At 36.3% G+C, this 21,718-nt stretch overlaps 5 protein-coding genes and 1 non-coding gene across 8 annotated transcripts; all 6 read right to left on the reverse strand.

The window, feature by feature from the left end:
- Positions 1 to 553: 553 nt before the first annotated feature.
- LOC130731161 (uncharacterized) lies at positions 554 to 4,240 on the reverse strand. 2 transcript variants are annotated; one of them, XM_057583364.1, is made up of 13 exons: positions 3,964 to 4,213; positions 3,678 to 3,815; positions 3,483 to 3,564; positions 3,336 to 3,412; positions 3,128 to 3,243; positions 2,926 to 3,043; positions 2,349 to 2,465; positions 2,149 to 2,240; positions 1,733 to 1,799; positions 1,575 to 1,656; positions 1,242 to 1,333; positions 973 to 1,116; positions 554 to 823 (listed from the first exon to the last, which is right to left on the reverse strand). In XM_057583364.1, exons 1-13 carry the CDS (start codon positions 4,075 to 4,077, stop codon positions 677 to 679), a joined length of 1,386 nt encoding a protein of 461 aa, XP_057439347.1. In that variant the 5' UTR covers positions 4,078 to 4,213; the 3' UTR covers positions 554 to 676. The 2 variants fall into 2 exon arrangements, 1 of the variants encoding a protein (XP_057439347.1); XR_009016583.1 differs by lacking the exon at positions 554 to 823 and having other exon boundaries at positions 1,093 to 1,116; positions 1,536 to 1,656; positions 3,964 to 4,240.
- An 839-nt stretch (positions 4,241 to 5,079) lies between these two features.
- On the reverse strand, positions 5,080 to 8,497 carry LOC130731162 (uncharacterized). Of its 2 annotated transcripts, none has more exons than XM_057583366.1 (6): positions 8,311 to 8,497; positions 6,350 to 6,475; positions 6,098 to 6,258; positions 5,904 to 6,017; positions 5,706 to 5,799; positions 5,080 to 5,532 (listed from the first exon to the last, which is right to left on the reverse strand). In XM_057583366.1, coding segments are annotated over exons 2-6 (537 nt in total). In that variant the 5' UTR covers positions 6,351 to 6,475; positions 8,311 to 8,497; the 3' UTR covers positions 5,080 to 5,365. The 2 variants fall into 2 exon arrangements, with proteins under 2 accessions (XP_057439349.1, XP_057439348.1); XM_057583365.1 differs by having other exon boundaries at positions 6,098 to 6,236; positions 8,311 to 8,496.
- Positions 7,747 to 7,839, reverse strand: LOC130734950 (small nucleolar RNA snoR127). Its single transcript, XR_009018282.1, has one exon. It is a non-coding gene; the product is annotated as a small nucleolar RNA snoR127 (small nucleolar RNA).
- Positions 8,498 to 9,729: 1,232 nt separating the features above from the next.
- Positions 9,730 to 13,538, reverse strand: LOC130731166 (F-actin-capping protein subunit alpha). The gene is made up of 10 exons (XM_057583370.1): positions 13,352 to 13,538; positions 13,128 to 13,243; positions 12,845 to 12,934; positions 12,191 to 12,255; positions 11,495 to 11,656; positions 11,296 to 11,374; positions 11,132 to 11,209; positions 10,759 to 10,833; positions 10,637 to 10,672; positions 9,730 to 10,052 (listed from the first exon to the last, which is right to left on the reverse strand). Exons 1-10 carry the CDS (start codon positions 13,461 to 13,463, stop codon positions 9,945 to 9,947), a joined length of 921 nt encoding a protein of 306 aa, XP_057439353.1. The 5' UTR covers positions 13,464 to 13,538; the 3' UTR covers positions 9,730 to 9,944.
- A 616-nt stretch (positions 13,539 to 14,154) lies between these two features.
- LOC130731163 (uncharacterized) lies at positions 14,155 to 18,731 on the reverse strand. The gene is made up of 7 exons (XM_057583367.1): positions 17,256 to 18,731; positions 17,060 to 17,178; positions 16,908 to 16,973; positions 16,619 to 16,816; positions 15,998 to 16,116; positions 15,545 to 15,650; positions 14,155 to 15,216 (listed from the first exon to the last, which is right to left on the reverse strand). Exons 1-7 carry the CDS (start codon positions 17,497 to 17,499, stop codon positions 14,674 to 14,676), a joined length of 1,395 nt encoding a protein of 464 aa, XP_057439350.1. The 5' UTR covers positions 17,500 to 18,731; the 3' UTR covers positions 14,155 to 14,673.
- A 129-nt stretch (positions 18,732 to 18,860) lies between these two features.
- Positions 18,861 to 21,696, reverse strand: LOC130731164 (uncharacterized). Its single transcript, XM_057583368.1, has 7 exons — positions 21,023 to 21,696; positions 20,850 to 20,927; positions 20,499 to 20,641; positions 20,281 to 20,351; positions 19,896 to 19,991; positions 19,290 to 19,382; positions 18,861 to 19,166 (listed from the first exon to the last, which is right to left on the reverse strand). Exons 1-7 carry the CDS (start codon positions 21,485 to 21,487, stop codon positions 19,084 to 19,086), a joined length of 1,029 nt encoding a protein of 342 aa, XP_057439351.1. The 5' UTR covers positions 21,488 to 21,696; the 3' UTR covers positions 18,861 to 19,083.
- Positions 21,697 to 21,718: the final 22 nt, after the last annotated feature.

Below are 21,718 nucleotides of genomic sequence, written 5' to 3' on the forward strand. Positions count from 1 at the left end.
TAACATGAAATTCACAAGTTCATTATGTAAATGGAGAAGAGTTACCTAGGTGATTCAAGAACTCTCGCACTTAACGTATGCTAACTTTTAGAAGGATGGAACACAATTCGCAAGTGATCAATTTACTGTTTTCTCTTACACTTTGAACCTGCCTCACTACCACCAAACTCTCTCCTTATTTATAGTCGTTAACGTTTCTTGTTCCCTACTATGTTAAGATTTGATTTGATAAGATTTTTACTTAATTTTAAATTACCTTTGAATTTCTGAGTTATTTTAATTTGATAATTATCTCTGAAATTATTATTTCAAATTTTATATTATTTATTCTTAAATTTCGAATTTCAATTATTATTATTATTATTATTATTATTATTATTATGTTATAATTATTTTTTATTTATCTTTATTGAATTAAAACCGTTTATTATTATAATTTTCTTGAGTTGAATTTCGTTTTTTCAAAATATTAGTTATTTGTCTATTTATTTTGATTTTTTTTATTATTATTAAGGTATGACAAAAATGGTGTTCACAACTTGGAATATTAAAATTGAAATAAGCAACCTGGCTCCTTACTCAGTAATTGATCAAATTGAAGATACAACAACAGGCACATCTTTGATATTAGATGCAAAGTTTATGAAAAAAATTAAGAACACATGGTTTCTAAAGTTCAAAGCTTCCAATATATGCCCAATTGATGCAGAATGCCTGCTATGATGGCCCAAAACAAGATCTCCGCGAAGATCACATACAGAAGGATGCCTACTCTCGTTGAATGCCAAACTCCAATGAATATATGCTTTTGAATCCAATAGACCTGGAGATAAAACAAATGAAACATCAAAAAGCTTGTTAGAGAGTATGTTGCTAGCGCTAATCAATATAGTTATATAAAATAAGGATTATGGTGCCTAAATGGAACCAAAGTATGCAGAAACTTAGATAAGATGAAAGTAGTCAAGGTACCAGTGTATTATGAGGGTCACCATAATACCACCCATTAATAAATCCTGCAAAGATACCTTCAGCTGCCATGACATAGACAAGCATGGCATTCATGCCAATCCATTTCAACGGCATGAACAAGAAATTTAATCCCCAAATATCAACCTGCAATGATAGAGTAGTACCTATCTATATGAGCCAGATGAGAAAAGTGAACAAAAAGAATCTAGCATAATAGAAAGAAGGCCAGTGCCATTCCCAGTATTCATTGTAGAGATCCAAAAACATACCGTTATATAGAAGGCTGAAAAAACTAACGCCGCTGCTCCAGATGTTACACATACATAGCTTAGTGTGTACAGCTGTTTATTCAAAGGAATGGCTGTAACATAAACGGAAGAAAGGAAATGAGAGGGGGCACTGTCAGATTAAGCGCATGATCGGAAATCCTTCAACAATTGATTATGAAGACAAAACCAATTATGGGAGAAGCTTTTGTGAGTAGCTTCCGGATGCCATAATTGACTATGTGGAAATAAAAGCTGATCAAAACATGCTATTAATGAGGATGGATCTATGGTTACATAGTAATTTCCAGCCGTCACCAAGTTAAGAGTTCACACCATGAGTGAAGTGAAGAATAATTCCTGAAGTAAGGAGCGCTAAGCCTAGTAGAAGCCAGTGCTTCAACCTAGAAGGATGATCCTAAAATCACAAAAGTGCAGTAAGCCCAAGTTAAAAAGAGATGCCAAGCACTGATATTTTGAGTCACAGGCTTTACCTGCAGGTGTATGAGTACATGTCCAAAATGCAATCCAATGATAGTGGAGAGAATAGCAGATACTGAGCTGCAGTTTCATATGACATTGCTTTAAGGATCAGTGGAACAAGCTATACATCTGGTGTGCCCAACAATGGGGGCATATCAAAATTGCATGCAAAAAAATTTATGCCATACTCTAACCAAGCTGTTAAACAAAAGAGCAGTGAATATGGGAGTACTCAACTCTTTTTCTCAGTAACAATGTGAAAAACATCTTCAGTGCACATATAATGATAGCAATTAGCATTTGAAGCAAGCAAAGCCAGTGTGGTTATGAATTGATTGAAATCTAGAAATTGGAGTTGTTAATCTTATATCTGGGATTTCCGCTAAACCAAACATACTCTAAGAAGAATTGGAGACTGTTTACTGACCTTAAAATTCCTTCTGGCTCAAAAGGAGCATAACACCATGAAGGTGCATCCTTTTTAAAAGGCCCTTCATATGGGGGTTTCTCAGTGCAAGACTGCGGCACTTAAAACAAAAAGGCAATAAGTGTTCAAAATTGACATGAGCCATAAAGTGCTACAGATTTATAGTAGAAAAAAGTGTCTGGGAGAAAATGGCAACACACTTCAGATCGCTTCCAAGCTGGATGCCTATACATGTGATTAATTCCAAGAATCTCTCTGTCAATATATCCCACAGCATTACAAGGGGGATCAAGTTTCCCTCTGACTCCACATGCAACCTAAAAATTGACAGACAAGCAAATTAGAGAGGTCTGCAAAGGGGAAAAAATCATAAATATTTAGACCATTCTCTTTCTGAATACATTAAAGCATAGAAACTGCTAAAGCTAACAGGAAGAAAAATTTCAGAGTATTGAGAAGTTGCACCCATGAAATTTTTTTGCAAATTTCATGTCTAGCAGAAACCACAATGTATTCAAAAATGAATTTAAGTGATAATACAAGTATTGAAAACTGAAGACATAATTTAACCTATCAGAGAATAAAAGTTAAATGGAATTCTCCCCTATGAATTTTAACACTATTTAAGTGCATGTTTGGAAATTCCTCTACAATTGATTCTAGAGCCAGAATCAATCTAGGGAGAAGCATCTATGAGTAATTTCTAGATTCCATAATTGTATCCAAACATGCTATTAATGTAAGTGTTTGTAGAGAGGCTAGCAACGAGTAGCTTACGGTGAAAGTTGTGCCATTATATATGCTGTCTGGATCATGGACAGTGAATTTCCAGTCAGGAACATATATTCCATAAAGTAAAGCCATGTAAACGGTAAGTATACATGCCCCGACCACCCTGAAATTTCAATGAACAAAATGTTTAAAAAGAAGATCTTATTGGCAATGGAAATCAACCAAATTCATACCATCACAGACTAACCAATGCCAATAGTACAACTTGAATATTGAAAGTTGGGTGGGTTCAGGATCTCTAGGTTGTCCACTTCTTGAAAATATCTCCACCAGCGCCACAACCAAATATGCTAGAGCAATTCTCTAGAAGGAGGTACAAACACAAGTGTTACCTACTCTTACTATACTTATGTTCCATGCTATCAAAATAAGCAGAACAAAAGAATCAAAATCACCTGAAGTATACCACACCACCTTATGAGTTTCATGTCAACTCCATATGTTAAATGGTCCGGAGCATGCGAGAAACCACCTTCATCATTGAGATTATTAGCCTACTTATTAGTTATTATATTACTTCTATTTTTAACAGGAAAACTAACCTTGTAAGAGCAGACCCCAAAAGAGAAGTTTGAGTGTTCTAACTAGCACCTTTATCACAGCTTGGAGTCTATTTGGTATTCTCTGGACATCAAATAGAAGGAATCAATAAGTAAAGGACCGATTTGAAACAAAAAAAACGAAGAGGAAATGAGGGAAACAGAGAGTTGAAGTAGTATTTGTCATTCTCAACTAACCTTGAGAGAAAGTGGAATAGCCATCCCAACAATGAACAAGAAGAAAGGCATAACAAAATCAGCAAGATTGCAGCCATTCCATGGCGCATGACCAATCACTGGCCATTCTCCTCCAGCATCATCAACCAAGATCATTAACTGCAACACAATTGGCCAAATTAAACATGTTACTAAAGCAAAACAAGTTTGAAATAGAAGAAGATGGTGGAGATTCGAGTTGTAGTGATAAACAAAATAAGTTTGAATGTGAAATGAAATTAACAAAGGAGAGAATTGAAGAACGTGCCGCAACAGTGAGACCCCGAAAGATGTCAAGCGACGCAACGCGCTTTGATTGAGGTTTGTTTTTGTCTTCCGATGGAACGTCAACACTGTGCTCACCTCTCATCACTTCGGCCATAACACAACAGTCTGTGTAGTGTTGAGTGTCTGCTTGAAGTTAGTGTAGTAGAATGGATGACGTTCTTTCTTCAAATTATTAATTTGCTTTTTCGATCATCGGTGCAGTCACCATGGTTTGTCCTTACGAACTAGCTAAAATTAGCAAATTAGTATTAATTTGCTTGTGTCATTGTCAAGATAGACCAAATGATTGAGTGATCCGTATTTTTTTTTTTGTCACATTAGTGATCTGATCCATATTTGATAGCAATTAATTCCTTTTCTAAAAGTAACACATATTTTCACGCGAGCCCCTAATTCACTCATTTGCTCAAACACATAAGTATAAACTCTCATATATCACACACTTGTTCACTTGAACCACTCCATCGCAAATTCGCAATCCACTCATTTGCGAGCCCTACTTAACTGCGTGAATCTGTAAAGAATTTTGGCGGCTTGAAACCGCCGCTAATCTTAACTACAACCTCCGTTTAAAATTGATCTAGTGTTTTATAAAAAAACTGGTTTTATTAATCTACATTCTGGATTAAGAATTCTTATTAACAAGATAATGTTTACAAAATTCGAATAATTTAAACACTAATACATAATTTTATTTCAATGTATATGGTATTTTATAAAATATAAATAAATATTGGTAACTAAATTGTGTAATAACTCTAGATAATTTATATAATATTTGGCACGCATAATTATCTTTTTAAATAGAGTGCAATTAACAAAATTTTATCTTCAAATAAGAGAATCTCCACTCCACGAAGTTTATATTTCTCTTTTAAATAACTTTTTAAGTATTAAAATAATCTTCTAAATCAATTTTTGAAAATGGTTTTAATTTAATGTTTACATTTTACAAAAAAAAAATCCTCATTGCAGGGTTACTTGCGAGTTAAATTTTAAAGTTGAAGTTAAGTAATTGATTATCATAACAAAGATGCCATTCTGCAACACTTTTCTCAATATTCATTCCCATAATGAATTTCCAGACTTCAGACTCTAGAAGACCCAACCAACCTTCATTTTATTCGAGTCGGAAGGGACAGAAAAGGATAACAACTAATGTAAAACAGCATAAATAAAGTTATGAGCATCAACACAGGCAAAATGAGATGGAGACAAGAAATCCTAAAATTCTCTAGCACATCAAACATGATCCCTGATTGAACAAGATTTAGAAAACTTGAAAAATTATCCAAAATTATATTTTTAATGCCATATGCTCTGTGCCTCGTAGCATTTGAGATAAACAACCCTTCAACCACTTAATCTTACTTGGAGATTTGTTAAGAAGTTTTCGAAGGACGATCATCGGATCTTGAGACTGGGTTCTTTGGTAGCAAATACGATGGAAGAAAAGAAGGAATCATGAATGCAATTCCAAGGCACAGTAAAGCCAGTATCACTACCCACCAAGCTTTGTGAGGTATGCCCAGTAATAGTTCATCACATACTGTTGTATCAGCAGAAAAACAGTATAGAATATTAGCAAAAATAGAAATTATCATAATACAGGAGACTTTGGAACAGTAATCTAACAAAAATATCAGATAAATTCAAAACGGTATTAAACTAGTAAAGAAGCATAAGCTGTGACAATTACTAATATCAAAATTATTAATATACCTATATTGAAGATAATAAACTGCCTCTCTGTAACATTCAACTTGGCTGGAACTCCCTCTGGCTCCACTGTTACTAATATTAAATGGGTTTCATCCTGAATTAAGTCAATGTTGCAAGAACAAAACAAAACAAGATAAAATCAAGCGCATGCAGAATTTTCTGAAATTTAGGACTGAAAGGCTTCATACTAATATTGACCTGGTCGCTATGGGTCTTAAAAATGAGCTTTTCAGTGTTAAGCAATCTCCTGTTATTGTTCAGCACCGCTTCCGATTTGTCTCTCTTCAGTTGTATGTTGAAGCTCGCAGGTATCTGGTATTTTAATCAGAGTGTGTCAGTTTCCAGAGGAAAGATCCTCTACAAAGAACTGGAAGAAGACATAACATACATACAGAAGCTGGGTATGATATCTTCACTTCATACCACATATGGGGTTTCAGGCCTTGTAATTGATAAAAGCCAGAACCACCTTGTAACGGCAAAGTTTCTCTCCAAAGCTCTTCTCCAACTTTCAAAATTTTATCCTCAACCCTTTGGCAATGAGTAGTGACCACTAAGACAAAGTTAATAACGTGGAAGGCTTCTGATTTGTAAAGTCCAAACAATTAAGCTGAAGATATAATTGAGGATTTTTATACACTCACTTATTCCCAAAGCAGAGGGTTGGGCCCTTCACCATGATGTGGAGAATGAAAAACAAAATAAGCATATTGCTCATGTGACTGTAATGGATTGATAATGAATATGACACCCGAATCTTCAACTCAAACCTGCAAAAGATCATGTATTTCAGTAAGAATTGAATCATTTCAAATTGAGCAGAATTCAATATTTTGCAACATATAAGTACCCCCCCCCCCCCCCAACACACAATTTCCCAAGGGTGAGAAATCTAAATTTATAAATTTCTAGTCAGTGAAAGAGTGGACATGTTAGCTGCCCTAAGGGCTCTAAAGCATTGAAGAAAACAATGATAAATTAGCAAGTATTTTTATCGCTGGAGTCCAAAGGAACTCAACTCCATCGCTGGACCTAGCTGGAGGTAGAGACTAGAAAGGGCTCTGGAGCATTAATGACACAATGATAAACAAGTGGCAGAATTTTATTTTATTTTTGGTACAGTCCAGACTCCAGAGGAACTCAACTCCTTGACTGGCCATAGCTGAAGTGTAAAAAGGGCGTGTATAAATTATTTAATAAACCTACACTTAAACACATGGTTTGGAAACAGAAATAAAGGTTAGAGTTTGTAGTCATGTAATATTAACTGATCGTGTAATATTGAAAATGCACAGAAGCAATTACAAATCAATAATAGCAAACGAGGTAACCTGAGAGTAGCAGGTCCTATATGACAGTTATATTAATATTGCGCTAAAGTATTTAAAATAAACTAAAGCCTGCTTGTAAAGATAATTTAAAACTGCCAAGCATGTGCACGGTGCACCTATTAAGCAGTCAGAAGATGATGAAAAGATAAATCTAGACATTTATAGATGATCCTAGAATATATGAGCATTATAAACCCAACTAAGCAACATATAAGATTAGGCTAATAACGCAAACTGTAAACAAATTATAATGTAAAATATGCGGAAATGTCTCCCCTCCCCTTCTCAACTTTATTGAATGAATTTGCTCTTCCGAAAGTTCATAACATAAACAAGAATCTGAGATATGATAAACTAAGAAAAGCACCAGAATACAAGCACCAAAGAGTCAAAATTCAGAGCAATGACATGCAGCAAAATGAAATCTATTAAATACCTAATATTGAATATAGCTTTAGGCATGGACACGGAACAACAACAACAACCAAATCTTTTCCCACTTAACGGGGTCGACTACATAGACCAAGCAACACCAAAATGTCCTCTCATGTATCAAGTCTAAAGATGGCTAATGGCTACTGCCCTTCCCTGGTCTAAGAAACAAAAAGTGTTGTGGGCTAGTTTGCTCGGATGAGGAGTTGCTCATCAGAGGTGCACTTCAACATGAAAGTCACCAACATGATCCAAAACTCGCCCACATACCTATAAGCTATAGTTTTACAACGGAAGCAAGCTTTGAAGATAATGTTTGTCACCTCATGAAGCACATGAATGTCTGATTTGGCTAAGTCACATCACCCTAGAGCCAGAGAGGAAAGTGAACCCATTTATTTAATTACTTTTAGTTCAAAATGGTTACATATTATAAGAGATATGAAACGTGATTCACCATTCATTTCGACTCTTGCTAATGAAACTATGTAAATGAGGCTGGCTTAAAACACACCAAACAATGAAATAGCCCTGGAGGTTAAGGGGTTCGAAAGACGAACGGTTCATAGAGATTGAGGGGAGTTCAAAAACTGAAAGCTTAAGGGGAAATTGGGCATCAAACCTTACTGAGGTATTTCATCGAGCACCTTATGTACCATTTTGTTTCCAACTTTGTTCAAAATTAGAAACCACAAGCTGTTGCTGAATAATTTAGTAGGCATATTAATTAACATAAGCACCTTTGTTCCCAATCAGTATCATAATTCATAAACCACGTTGGCATTGGAAGCAAAAAATCAGAAAATGCATTTAACTCCTCAATAACAAATGCAAAATCTAACCTTAAATCTCAAATCAACGTGGAGGTTCTGCAAGGAAAACTCAAACAGTGAACACTGAAAAGGATCTGAAGTGCTCGAGAGAACAGAGGAACAAGATGTGGAGCGACGATGAGGAAGCTACTCAGTAGCAAAAGTTACCTCCATTTTTTGGTAGAGTTACAAATGAGTTAACACCATTTCATAGTATCTTTAAGGTCCTCTATTTTTTTTATAAGAAATCCCTCTTTTTAGAAATTTCAATTCCAACGCCCAAATGAGGCTTATTAGTTATTTTTAGTTTTTCTTCTTTAATAATTAGAGTTTAATTTTTGTGGCAAAATTATTTGACATTTATCAGCATGTTTGTTTCCATGTTGAGTTTTAATAAACGTGAAATTATGTGGTTGAAACTTGATTTCTCAAAATAAAAGATGTTTGGCAGTATACGAGATACTCGCCTCCAAAATCAAGTTAAACCCAACACTGTCAAGAGAAACTTCTGCGCTAGAAAAATCGAGTATTCACAAAAAAATATATCAAATACCATCATCTCATTGTATAACGATTCCTATTAATGAAATAACTTGAATACAAATTAGACGTTTACCTATAATGGGGATGTATCACATGAGAAAAATGATCTTATATGAGAAAATGAGAATAAATTATGACCGTTAGATCTAATCATGAATGATTAAGATTAAAATAATTTAATGCTCACATAACCACTTAAAAATGTCATGTGACATTTTTTAAAATGTCACATGCTTTCATGTTTTAATCTTGACAATTTAAAATTAGATCTAATAGTCATGATTTATTCTTATTTTCTCATATAAGAACACATTTCTCATATAATACATCCACTACCTATAATTATATATATATATATATATATATATATAATTACGTATTTTATAATAATATAGTCATTTCTTTTTCTATATCATATGATTATGATATCCTTCCCTTTCCTACTTCTATAAGGAGGAGGTGGAATTGAGTGTGAATAATTTTTTCCATCTTCCAAATCCTAAAAAATTAAGTTTAAACCTATATTATTTAAAAAGCCGACTTTATATAGCAAAACTCCATAGATTGAGATTATGGTCATCTCATGTCATGTGATAATGTCATATAAAAGTTTATCTATCTCTCACCGCATAAATATTCATATGATTCCACCTATTAAATAGGATAAGACAACATAAAGTACATATCCAAGAGGATCTGTTTTTCACATGACAATATTGAAGAAAGAAAGAACTTGATTCATTCACACTATTCAAGGGAACTGATTTTATACCATGGTTGTACTAATATCTATGTCAAACCACCACCAGAATTTTTTTCCTTCAAAATCCAACCCCCCCCCCCCCCCCCCCCCAAACCCAACGTAAAACCAGTTCTCACAGTAATTGCAGTCACAAAAAGTTGTAATGGCTAGAACAAGCGTAACTCTTTACTGCTATACAACAATGTTGAAAAAGAATTACAGTACAGTACACATGCGGAGGAGACTCGGACAAAGGAAGAAAGTCAAAGCCAACCCCTAAGAATGATTGACTTGATCAAATTACATATTGTGAACTTGTCACCACCAAGTTCAAGTAAACACATCTTTTCTTTGTTGTGTTGTGTATGTGTGCATGTATTTACTTTCCGATGCCAAGTTCCTTTGAGATGTCCCTTGTCAAGCTGAATTGCAAAGTATTATGCCATGGAAATAAGGTGCGGGTGACTGGAAGCTTCCTCCGAAGATCCTGAAAATAATTGCAATCAGAAGGCTTCAAATTCAAACAGGTAATGCGGTAGATTTAACACTCATGCAAAACAAGAAATGTGTCTGCCCACTTTATTATTTCTGTTGCTTGAACACACTCCGGCATGATGATTAAGACAGTTATAATTTATATAACTACACATAGCTTCCACAATGTAAGAACAAACCCTTAGAATGAACTGAATATGATATTGATTGTTGCAAGCATTAGGAATTTCACGGCTAACCACAGATGCAGCATAACATGATAGAACAATAAAATGGATTGATCCAGTTGGTAAAAGAATAACAAACAAAAGGATCTTAGAGGTGCTTTTGGTCTTGGTTGTGACAAAGGGCCTAACGAGGAAACATTAGGTATATGGGATGCTTTAATGGGAATCAATAACTATATTAATTCATAGCCTTAGCAGAAATACCACATCTGAAAACATTAGGTATATGGGATTGCTTTAATGGGAATCAATAACTATCATAATTCATAGACTTCGCAGAAATGCCACATTTGAAAAGTCAAAGTGAAGGTAAAAAGAACACATTTTAGAAGATATAACAAAAAAGTACCTTGAAAGTAGAATCAGGGAGGCTAAGATATGAAGCCTGCAAAGTTATGGTCGTTAGCAAATTATCTAAACATTGTTAAAAAGGAAAGAAAGATCCAAGCAACAAGAAAACAAATTCAGAACCTCTATAGAAGCAAGGTACTCTGTTTCATGATGACGAATAATGCTTGATATGCCAACCGCACAATCCTCAGGGGCCTGAAAATAAAATCAAATGATGAAATACGAGTAAATCGACTTGCACAGAAATGTGAATAGATAACTATTGTCTTTCTATACATATCACATATACATATCCTATCCTTTATATATCATGGAAAGTTCTTAAAATGCTCTCTGCCTTGCATCCCATGGAACAGAAAACAAGGAAGGGCAGTACCTTCCATTGCAAAAAGCATATGTAAGGACATATACAATTATACATATAACTTAAGCAATAAATTCACACCTAATTAAATAAAATGTAAAGGAAATGACAATACTGATCTATGGTAACCTGAAAAAGAGTTGCATCTTTGCATTCATGTTTTGCATCTAACTGCACATTTCCTTCCTCAAAATAATGGGCACCCACCTGAAAATAGGTTAAAAATAACCGTGTTAATAAAAGCTTCTACTGAATCATTCAAATCAATGCATCAAATATCTATGCAATATTACCTGCATTTTACCCTTTAATTCCACTGTTTGATTATCACCTTTGAACTCAATATTCCATGTTGAACACCAACTCCCATTGCTATAAACAAAAGCCAAAGAAAATATTAAAATGTATCAATGTTCTTTTGGTGTAACTGCTGCAGCTGAAATTAGTCCTCAAATAGAACAGATAGAATTTTACTCAACTAATTTCACGTACCAGAAATTTTGTGGGCTATGCCTAGCAGCAGAAATCACCACAGCAAGCTCAAAATCACAACCTGGGCCCTCAACATCTTTCCCATTTCCACAGTAGACAGAGCAGACCCCTTTTGGATAAGCTTCTTCAACATATTTAAGTATTTCTGCGTCCAGACTGCATCTGCAATAAGCAAACCATGTGTTATGCAAGCATAGAGTATGAGAAAGATATAGTATGGTTACTCAAACTACTCTTAATCTGTTTTTTTTCATGTCCTCAAATGCGTCCAATCAGGTTTTTATTATAAAATAAGGAATAAATAGCAGATATAAACAATCACTTGTATGAGTCTCTCTTCCCATCTAAAATAGGGCTACACGTTCTCAATAAAACAGCTGCATGGAGACCAGGAATCTAGAACAGTATATGACAAAACATAGAAGAAATCCCATAGGCAATCTACTGTGAAAAGAAAACGCTCTTGAGTTTGTACTTCATACAGCCAAAAGTTGAGGAATAACAAACTAAATAAAGCAACAAAAAATAATAGCTTTATTTTAAAATTGGATAAATTTATTGAAATTTGTTTAACTTGAAACAGTTTGTTCCTTTCCTCAGTTTCACAAAACATTTTGAAAATCACTTAAGTAGAGGAATATCATATCAGATGATCAGAGACAAAATATATCTGTCATGGAAATGGCTGAGCATTACCGAAATTCTTCAATGTATGGAGATGGAAGTTCTTCATCTGCTGCAGGTCTCACATCCGTACAAACCTAAGACATTTAGCAGACTATCATAAGACAATAGGTAAAAAAACTTCACACAATTACACTTAACCAGATTTATCTCAAAAGACGAAAATATGTAATATTCAAAACAAAAAATTAGTGATGAACTTCCCCCCACCCCAAGCCCACCCTTTTAGAACATTGATCATTCTATGATTTGTATATGTGATGGGAGTGTACAAGCATGAGTTTTCTCCAGCCAGACGTGATTTTGTCAAAAACCAAGATGTTTCGCTACTTTGAGTCTGCGCATGTTTGCAGAATGGTACTAAAGTCGCATATAGTAACGAATCGCGTTAAGCTTAAGCTAATGCAAACAAACACATACACGGTTCTAGCCCTCAATGCAAACCTACCATCTGAATTGATTTCACCTTCAAACCCCAGCTGAAGTTGGAAACTTCACGCCAAGCTTATAACAAACAAATAAACATCTAAACATAAATCACTTTCATTTCGAAATCAATTTTATCCAAAATTCTAATCATTCAAAATCTATTTTTGTAAATGCTCACCCCAACACACACTCATCATTTGACTGATCCACACAGGGTCAGGCAGAGAGAGGACTCACTTGTTTAACATGGTCAACTACTGCTACTTGGGCAGTCCTGGGATCAAGAAATGCATTCCCCTCAAGCTCACCAAATGAAGTAACCAGTACCTGCATGCACGCGTTAAGCCAGTGATTAAACTCACAAAAAATCGGATATAGAAGACACATTGATTCATCATATTCACACAACAAGATAAAAAAAAACAAAAATAAAAACCATATCCAATGAATGAATTGAAAGATCTTAATAAGAAAAATGAAGAAAATGAATGAGGAAACCCTAAGTTGGAAGGAAAGTTACGTCTCCGGTTCGGTTGGGGAGTTGAAGGGAAATCAAGTGGGTTAGGTTGTAGACGGGGAATGCCTCGGTAGCTGCCTCGTTGAACAAATCGTCGTTGTTGAGAATGGATTTGACATCTGCAGAAACATTGAATTCAACGGAGTTGGTTCAGATTCATGGGAAAGAGGGGAAAAAATGCAAATGCGGAAGAGGGAGGAAGAGGAAGAGAGAAGAAGAAGAAGAACCTTTGGCAACGTATTGGATTTCACCAGGGGGAGAGTTGAGGAGGAACCATTTGGCGATTTCAACTTTCTGCTTGTCGCTCAGCTCTGATTCTTCTTCTTCTTCTTCCGCCATTTTTATATCTCTTTCTTCAAAGGAGAAATGGAAAATGCAACTGCAGTTATTAACAAAACAATGAACGAATGAATGAAGATCTCGCTTCGTTTATTCTGAATAATAGAGAAAAGGTTTCTGGGCAATCGGGACCGTCCATGATGTGGGCTCCACGATCGAAGACATTAGGGCCCAACCGTCCAATAATCATACTTAACACTTCGTTGTGTAGTGTGCAGTGTCTAGTGTTTGATCTATAATAAAGTGGCGTCCCCCTCATGTTGAGAGATTATGATTTTGGTCGACAATCACGCTTCACACTCTAGATGATAATAATTGACATTGATCTGAAAATGAGAGTGTAAATTTGATAATATAATACAATAAAATGATTTTGAATATTATTTCAATGGAAGAAGTAAACTAGTACATGAGTGAAAATGAGGGGAGTGTAATATTTAAGAAAATTTAGAGTTTAGTGCCATAGGAAAACCTCAAGGTTGGGAAGTATAATTTACTTTAATTTTTTTTCTTTAAAATCAAATGAATGTTATCTTGTGTGATTTTTCTAGCCACCTAAATAATGCAAAATAACATTCATGTTCCAACTTGTTTGAATAAGTTTGAAATGAAGTTGGCAATCATTTGAAGCTTTTGCTGTTTAATCCATATTAATTAAAAATTAAAGACATACAAATTTGACAAAAAAAAAGAAAAGGAAAGACAACTCCTTCAAACTACAAATTTCTACGGAAGTTCATTTGTCTTTGAAATTCCTTTTTTACATAAACTTAAATAGTACTACAAAATATTGTTAGTGAAAACTCTAACCCACTAAAACTGCTTTGGTTGGTTCCTTTGCTTCTTCGTGGTTGTTTGAAGCCCGTGAATCCAGTTGAAGCTCCAAGTTGTAGCTTCTATCCAGTTGAAGCTCCAAGTTGTATCCTAAACGCGCATTGGAGTCTGTCCACAGCTCTTTACCAAAGACACTCTTTATCGCCGAGGATAAAGGCTTATTGCACAATTTAGTTACAAAAAGTTACTGCTGCGACAAGGTACTTCCTATGATTCCCCGCCTAACCGCCTTTCTACTTACAGCAATCCAGCAACTAAACTAATAAATTAACCATTGGAGTTACAAAATTTTAGCAATCCTTCCATGTTAAGCTGTTTGCCTAACAATGTCTCAGAATTACTTTAATTAAGAACCAAATACTTGAGCTTACACCCTCTAGAGGGCATAATTCCACTGCCTTAATAGGTTAGCTTCACAAAACTGTTTCCATGCCTTCAAAGGGCGTATCTCTCTACTACAGCTAGCAGAGTTCTTTGTATTAATATTCATAAACAAGCCTCTAGCTGCAAAGGACATGAGCTCCATCTGATCCATGTAACCACGCATCCTGTATGAAAAACCCACTCTCCTGCTATGAGATTGCTCATGCTCAGGAACACTTATATTAGGGAGGACAACTGTTTCTTGTTTCTGTTTGGAATCATGATCTGCAGAAATGAAGCTATCGTCCATTCCAAATAATTCCCAATCAACCTGCTGCCAGATTCCATATGCTCGTTCCATGCTGTCTGAGTAGTGATCTTGTAGCTGCATTTGTTGTTCTAATGCTATAGTGTTAACTTGGACCTTCATTTCATGTAAGCGATCACCAATTCTTGCCGCTACTGCATCATATAGTCTTTTTCGTGGAACATCTAGACTTTCCTCCAAGTCATGTATATCATCAAAGTTGATCGGATCACCTACGAGTACTGTAACCTAGACAATCCAAGCACGTCAAAACAATCAGAATGAAGTTTATTTAGAATTAAAAAAAGTTAAAGTTCAACTCATCACATAAATAAAAAGATAAATCAAAATCATGCCATGAGAAATTACATTCTGTCATTGAAAATCTTATTCTATGGGGAAGTGGAACATAAGTTCCCAAGTCAATGGACAAAGAGTGCAGCATCCTCTACAGCTAGCAGTAGTTTAGCACCATTCCAGTAATTCAAACCTCAGAAGGTTCCTAGGTTGATTAAAGCTGGACCAATTTTATTAATTCCCCATATGTTGGTGAAATATATTCAGAAGATTTACATACCATCTTGCCAATTCTGGGAAAGCTGGCACCTATTGGCATAATATCCTGCATCCCTGTATGTACAAATGGAATAACAAGGGGCATGGTATCTCCATCCAGGACCAACCTGATGAGGAGATTTATATCAGGAAAGATGTATCGCTCTAACACATACGAAATAGCAGAAATAAAGTGAAGTCATGGAAACTAGATGAAAAATACAGATCACAACTAACAATCATGTCAAGAGCAAAACTGGTAATTTTACCATTCTGAAGTTACCACTGGAACAATTTCAATGATTTTATACAGAACAAACTATTTCTTCATTCAAAAATTTCAACAATAATGCTTTGAAATATCAGTTTTTTTTTTTTCCTAAGACAAGCAAATATCAAGAACCAGCTTTCGTAACAAGAAACAAGCAATTTTTTCAGTAAGTATTAACTCCAAAATACTATGGAAGATTGTTACCTCCCAACACCTCTCTTGGAAGAGCTCATGGTTTTTCCACCATCCCGGGAGCGACTACCTTCAGGGAAAATGTGAACCCAAGCACCATGGTTCAACTTGGAAAGTGCCATATCCATTCCCTACAGCAATGAGTGCAAGTGGACACATTTCAGTCTGGAGGAATTGACATCACATATCCCCTTTTCCTTTCCTTCATGTTCCTCCAATAAAATCATTACACTTCGCAAAAAAATTATCTCCAACATTTTTTTGCTGAGGGCTTATGTTTCATTGGAGGGACAAGGAAGGGACAGTAATTACCCATCCAATTTGGAGAGGAATACGAAATGATAGAGACAGGGATACTCAGTTTGATAACACTACAGAAAGAAGCACCCTCATAATAGTCACAACAAGAAGGACTTAACAAATGGTTTTCAGAACAGAACAACAAGGTAAATTGAATAATTCAAGTGAAGGCAGATTATAAAACAAATAACCGAGAGATTGCCATTTCACAATAAGCTAACTAGTATGACACTAGACAGACTTCAAAGCCTCAAATTAGACCGCGAGATTTAACTAGAATCATTCACCAAATCTTAACAAATTATTAGCAAGTGTTTGTTTTTGGATGTATACCTCCTGATAAATTCCATCACCCCGAGAAACAGGCAAGACCTTTACGGATCGAAAGAACGCAGATGTCACAGGGTTTTTGAAACACCTATCTGTTGCACAAAGTGTCCATCTGAGGTTCCTAGCATCCAAAAGAACTTGTGGAGGAAGCAACGAAGCAATAACTAGGGGATCATCCATGGAAGCAACATGATTGCTGACCTGAAAAGGAACAGCAAAAACAAAAATCAAAACCAAGCTGATTCAAACACTTTGCGAGAAGCCGAGAAGCATAGCTTCAAAGAGCACATACCGTAAGAAGAGGTTTGCCTTTAGGTCTTTCAAGCAAAGCAGAGTGTAGTTTCTCTAAACCATAAACCTGTTATCGGCAAACACATAGCATTCAGAATTTCAGATCAAACACCAATGGAAAGAGAAGACCAGATAGTTGGCGTAATGGCATACCTGAACACGGTTCAATCCGTTCATAAACACGTGACAAACGTTTCCTAGAACAGGAACAGCAACGGCTTGCATCATACGAAGAAGCATTGAATCTTCTTCGGAACTGAAATCCCTAGTCACTGTAGAGATTTACAGGCATGAGAATAACAATGATATTCAAACGGAAAATTTCAATAAAAAGAGGAATGGAGATTACCTCGCTTGCGATAGAAAGAGGAGGAAGAAGGCAAGGAGTCCCTGCGGAAATCGCGAAATCGGTTAAGGCAGCGCTGAAGAGTGGAGGAGAAGTAGCCGTCGGAATCGAGGGTGAGGGTGTGGTGGCGGCGGCGCCAATGGCGGTCGACGGCGACTCTAAGGCGGTCCCTGAGCTGTAACTGTAGGGATCGGGCCTTGCTCTTCCAAACATCGCCGCGATCAAGACGGTGCATCGGCGAATACATTGAAACGGCGAGAGAGATTGAAATCTCGAACACAGAAATTGTGTGTGCGGTGCGGTTAGTTAGAACTTAGAAAGCTCAAAGTAGCAACGTGTTGTGCTAACTTTAGAGAACGCCCAAGCTTAGGGCATTGCTAATGCTACCTATCTATTACACGCTCTCAAATAGTTAATTGATTGATTGATTAATTTCATTAGCGGATTTGGATGGATAGGGATCAATGTTAACATGACACATCACCCCAAGTGAGAGATATTTTAGTCATCCCTGACCTCAATACAATCGTAACAAGGTTTCATGTCAATACTCAATGGTGAAGGTTTTAAATGAATTTCCAATTACTGTTGTAATGGTTTTTATAACTTCTTACTGTGTCGGCCTATCGTGGATTTTGTTCAAGTAAATAAACAGCATGTTTGGGCGCGGGAATGAAAGGTATAGGGGAACAAACTAATTTACTAATACTAACAACTAATATTTACTTATAAAAAAAGATATGTTTGGACCGTAAAAAAAAAACAGCATGTTTGGTTTTCTATTCAGCTTTTGGGTTTAGCCGCACTAAAAGAAACAAAAAATAGCTTTTTGTTTATAGCCACAAAAGTTATTCCCTCACATTCTCACAATTAGCAATTTGATCAAAATATCTTCCACTCCCCAACTCCCACCCCTAACCATAAAACTGTTGAGGCAAGATTTGTATGCAGTAAAGATACATCCCAGGCAGCATCTGTAATAATGTCACGCAACAAAAAATCGGAAACTTGAAATGTGAATATACGGTAGTTTGGGGGCATTTGCACTCTGCCCACTCCGATCTGCCATCCCCCAGTTTGAAGGAGAATCTCTTACTCTTAATCTTTGACAAGGTCTCCCTATTCAGCATGTGCCAACTTCCCCCTCCATTTTCCAGGGACCAAATGAAATCACAGGTAACCTGATTCATCCGATGTGACCTTCCTCAGAAGCAACACAACTTGCATAGTGTTGGAATCGCAGTAACCACAGATTTAGAGAGGCAAATTCTTCCCGCCGTGTTTAGAAGGCGAGATTTCCAAGAGGAGAGCTGGTTCTGAATCTGATCAAGAAGGTATTGGAACCTATCACAAGTGACTCTCCCACTCTTAAGTGGGAAACCAAGATACTTACCAAGCTCACGAACAAGAGTAATGGGACAAACTTCATACAGTTTCCTCCTATCCCTTGCGGTTACACCTTTCGAGCAAAGAGCTTTGGATTTATAAGGTTCAATAAGTATAAAGGGCAAACAAAAAATACAAAACAATACTTCTAAAATTTTCTAATCAGTCTTATATAAGAACCATCAAAAGTTTAGGAGTACCGAAGTAGTAAATCATTCATGATTACTGCCGGACTGTGCAAATTCAATTTAGTAAGTGAAAGAACTCAAACAACATTTGTTGCACAAATGAAGTGCATAGAGTTTGACGGCCAATTAATAAATTTGCATCGACATACACAGCACTTGAACATAGCTACAATTTACCTAGAGTTCGAATAAATTTCATATGCAATCTTCATTGCAATCATATCCATCTTCATTTACCATGTGATAGCATCACTTCATCAGCATATGAATAGTTGATAATTTCCAGTTTCAGATCCCACATTCAAGTAGTTCACATCAACGGCACAATTCCCTAGATCATCTACAAGGAAAAATAAGTGATAGCACAATAAAGTCAACCTTTCTGAAAAGGATTCAAAGCTCAAAAAATTTAAGTTTCAGTCTACGCAAATTAGCGGTATAGAAAAGAAATAGAAACTAGAACCTTCATAGATTGTCCTTGCAAAATCTACATAATCGGGTATTAGATCTCTGTAGATGATTCCATCAGGACGAGCATCCAGCACTACCAGAACCCCTGAGCAATTGGTATTAAGCTATATAGTAATTATCCTAGTCTAGAAACGTTGGTGAAATACAGCCAAAAGACACTAATTTCTATTTGCTACAAGCTTAAAGATCAATTAGTCTAAGTCTCTGGTAATTTCCACTCAAAATATATCTATAGGATGTTAGTGACGTGATGAAGGTATTCATGAGCCTTCACCTAACATTAAAGAGGACTCTTTGCAACTAGCCACAAATAAGACAATGACGTCACGAGTTTAACACAGGAAGCTATTTAGTCCAAGCTACCAAGAGCGACAATAACAGATAAATTCAGAAACCAGGAAGAACATATCAACTTCTGAACTTCATTTACCATCAAATTCAGGTCCACATACCTAAGCTATGACAAACTTATGCTGCATGGGTTGATTTGTAGAAGTGATAGGTTGATCCCATTATTGATATTAAAAAGTTAACGTGGAACTTAAGAGTTTATACGATGTGAAAAGCACTCAAATTTATACAGATGTACTGGGGGTACCTGGTGCCAACCAAGATTTTGCAGAATCACCAGGTAATGGAGCCAGCCAGAGAATATTTCTCAAGTTCATGGAATCATCATATGTCACATTGGTCCCTGAAAGAAGAGTGGCAGATTAAAAGAAGAACAGAAGCTTCTTAAAATTTCAGTATCAAAATAATAGACAATAAAAAATTTATATGGGTTTGTGTTTACAAGGAGCTCTTATGTCATGTTCTCTCCCTCACAAGCAAGTGCGCAGAAAAACTAAGAAGCAACACACGAGATTTACAGATTACAAAACTATATTCTTCCAAACACAGGGCCTACAAAAAATTGGAAGATTAACATCGATGAATGTAACCTGAACTATCCATAACATTTATAGAAGCAGATAGTAATTCACCTTTCTGACAAAAACCCAAATTGTACGGGAATACTTGTTCATCATATGCGGGGTATTCCCGTGCATGGAATCTGTCAAACATGAAATCATTGCATTTTTATTTCTAACGAGCTGAAACACTTTCACAAAGTAAAATATATCTATGATACAGGAAATAAATGTGCCTCTCAAACATGTAACAATCAGAGAAAGGTATCGCTAATTCTCTATCAACATACAATATACCAAGTCTTCCAGTGTCGACTGCCAGAAACATGTGACCGTGGAACAAATCAAACCGGTTCAAGCTAACCTTGAACCCAACAGAGGGAGCACGATCAGCAATGAGTTCAAACAAAAACTTAAGATACAGGTTCAACTCCTGCAATTTGAGAGAAAATGTAACATCAGCACCCTCTTTTTTCTCTCTCAAGCTATTTTGCATAACAAACAGTTGAAACGGCAAAAAGGCAAAAGCACTTTTCATCGATAGCTATAGCTACTGATTCCAAATTGAATAACACTACTAAACTAAATATTTAGCTCAGTATAAGACTGTGTAATGTGTAGACTGTTCATCTAACAGAAACCTGAGAAATGAAGTGTCTGCCATAGGGAGTTCTGGTGAGTTGACAACGGTTTTTGTTTGATCCTTCAACATCAGGTACCTAAGCGATGACAACAACAACAAAGAGTGCAAGTTAAGTTACATTGGTGAGAAAGCAAAGAGAAGCGTGAGAGAGAGAGAGAGAGAGAGAGTAACTGGGATGATGGTTGGGTCAAGAGCGCGTTGAATAGCAGCAGGATCACCACCGGAATCGACGGCGATGCGCGCCAGATCCAAAACAGGCTCCGGCGGGAACCAAATTAAGTTGTTCGCGGTGTCTCTACCGGTTGCGCCGGTGAGACTAGTGCCGGCACGGCCCAATCCCAATTTCCGATGACGAGGCTCCGGCGGAGAAAACGGAACGAGGAACTTGAGGCATGACTTGAGGTGGCGCGCTACGGCGGGGTTGACGGTTTGAGACTGAGAATTGGAACCTAACAGAGATAACAAGTCTGAGGGAGTGGCTTTGGGGATTGGATTGAACGAAAGAGGAGCGTCGTCACGTTTGGAGAAGAATGGGATTATTGAGGGAAAAGATGAGTGTTGTTGTGACGACGTCGTAATGGAAAATGAGAGGAAAATTGCCAGCCCCAAAGAGATTGAAGGAGAGGGGTGTCTCATTTGTTTCTGGCGTTCTCACCCTCTCATTGACTTTCACACATGAAACTTGTTACTTCTCCCTACAAATGCATAGGAACCCAATATAGAAAACAAACCAGGCTAAATGGGTTAAACACACATCCATAAGAATGTTTAAATGTTACTTTAATCTGAAAGATAGAAAGAAAAGAAAAATTGTGAACTTGTTATGAGTTTTCAAGGATAATTCGCAAAGGACTTGCTGCAAAAACA

Source organism: Lotus japonicus, chromosome 1, assembly GCF_012489685.1.
Source record: "Lotus japonicus ecotype B-129 chromosome 1, LjGifu_v1.2".
Lineage (NCBI taxonomy): Eukaryota > Viridiplantae > Streptophyta > Magnoliopsida > Fabales > Fabaceae > Lotus > Lotus japonicus.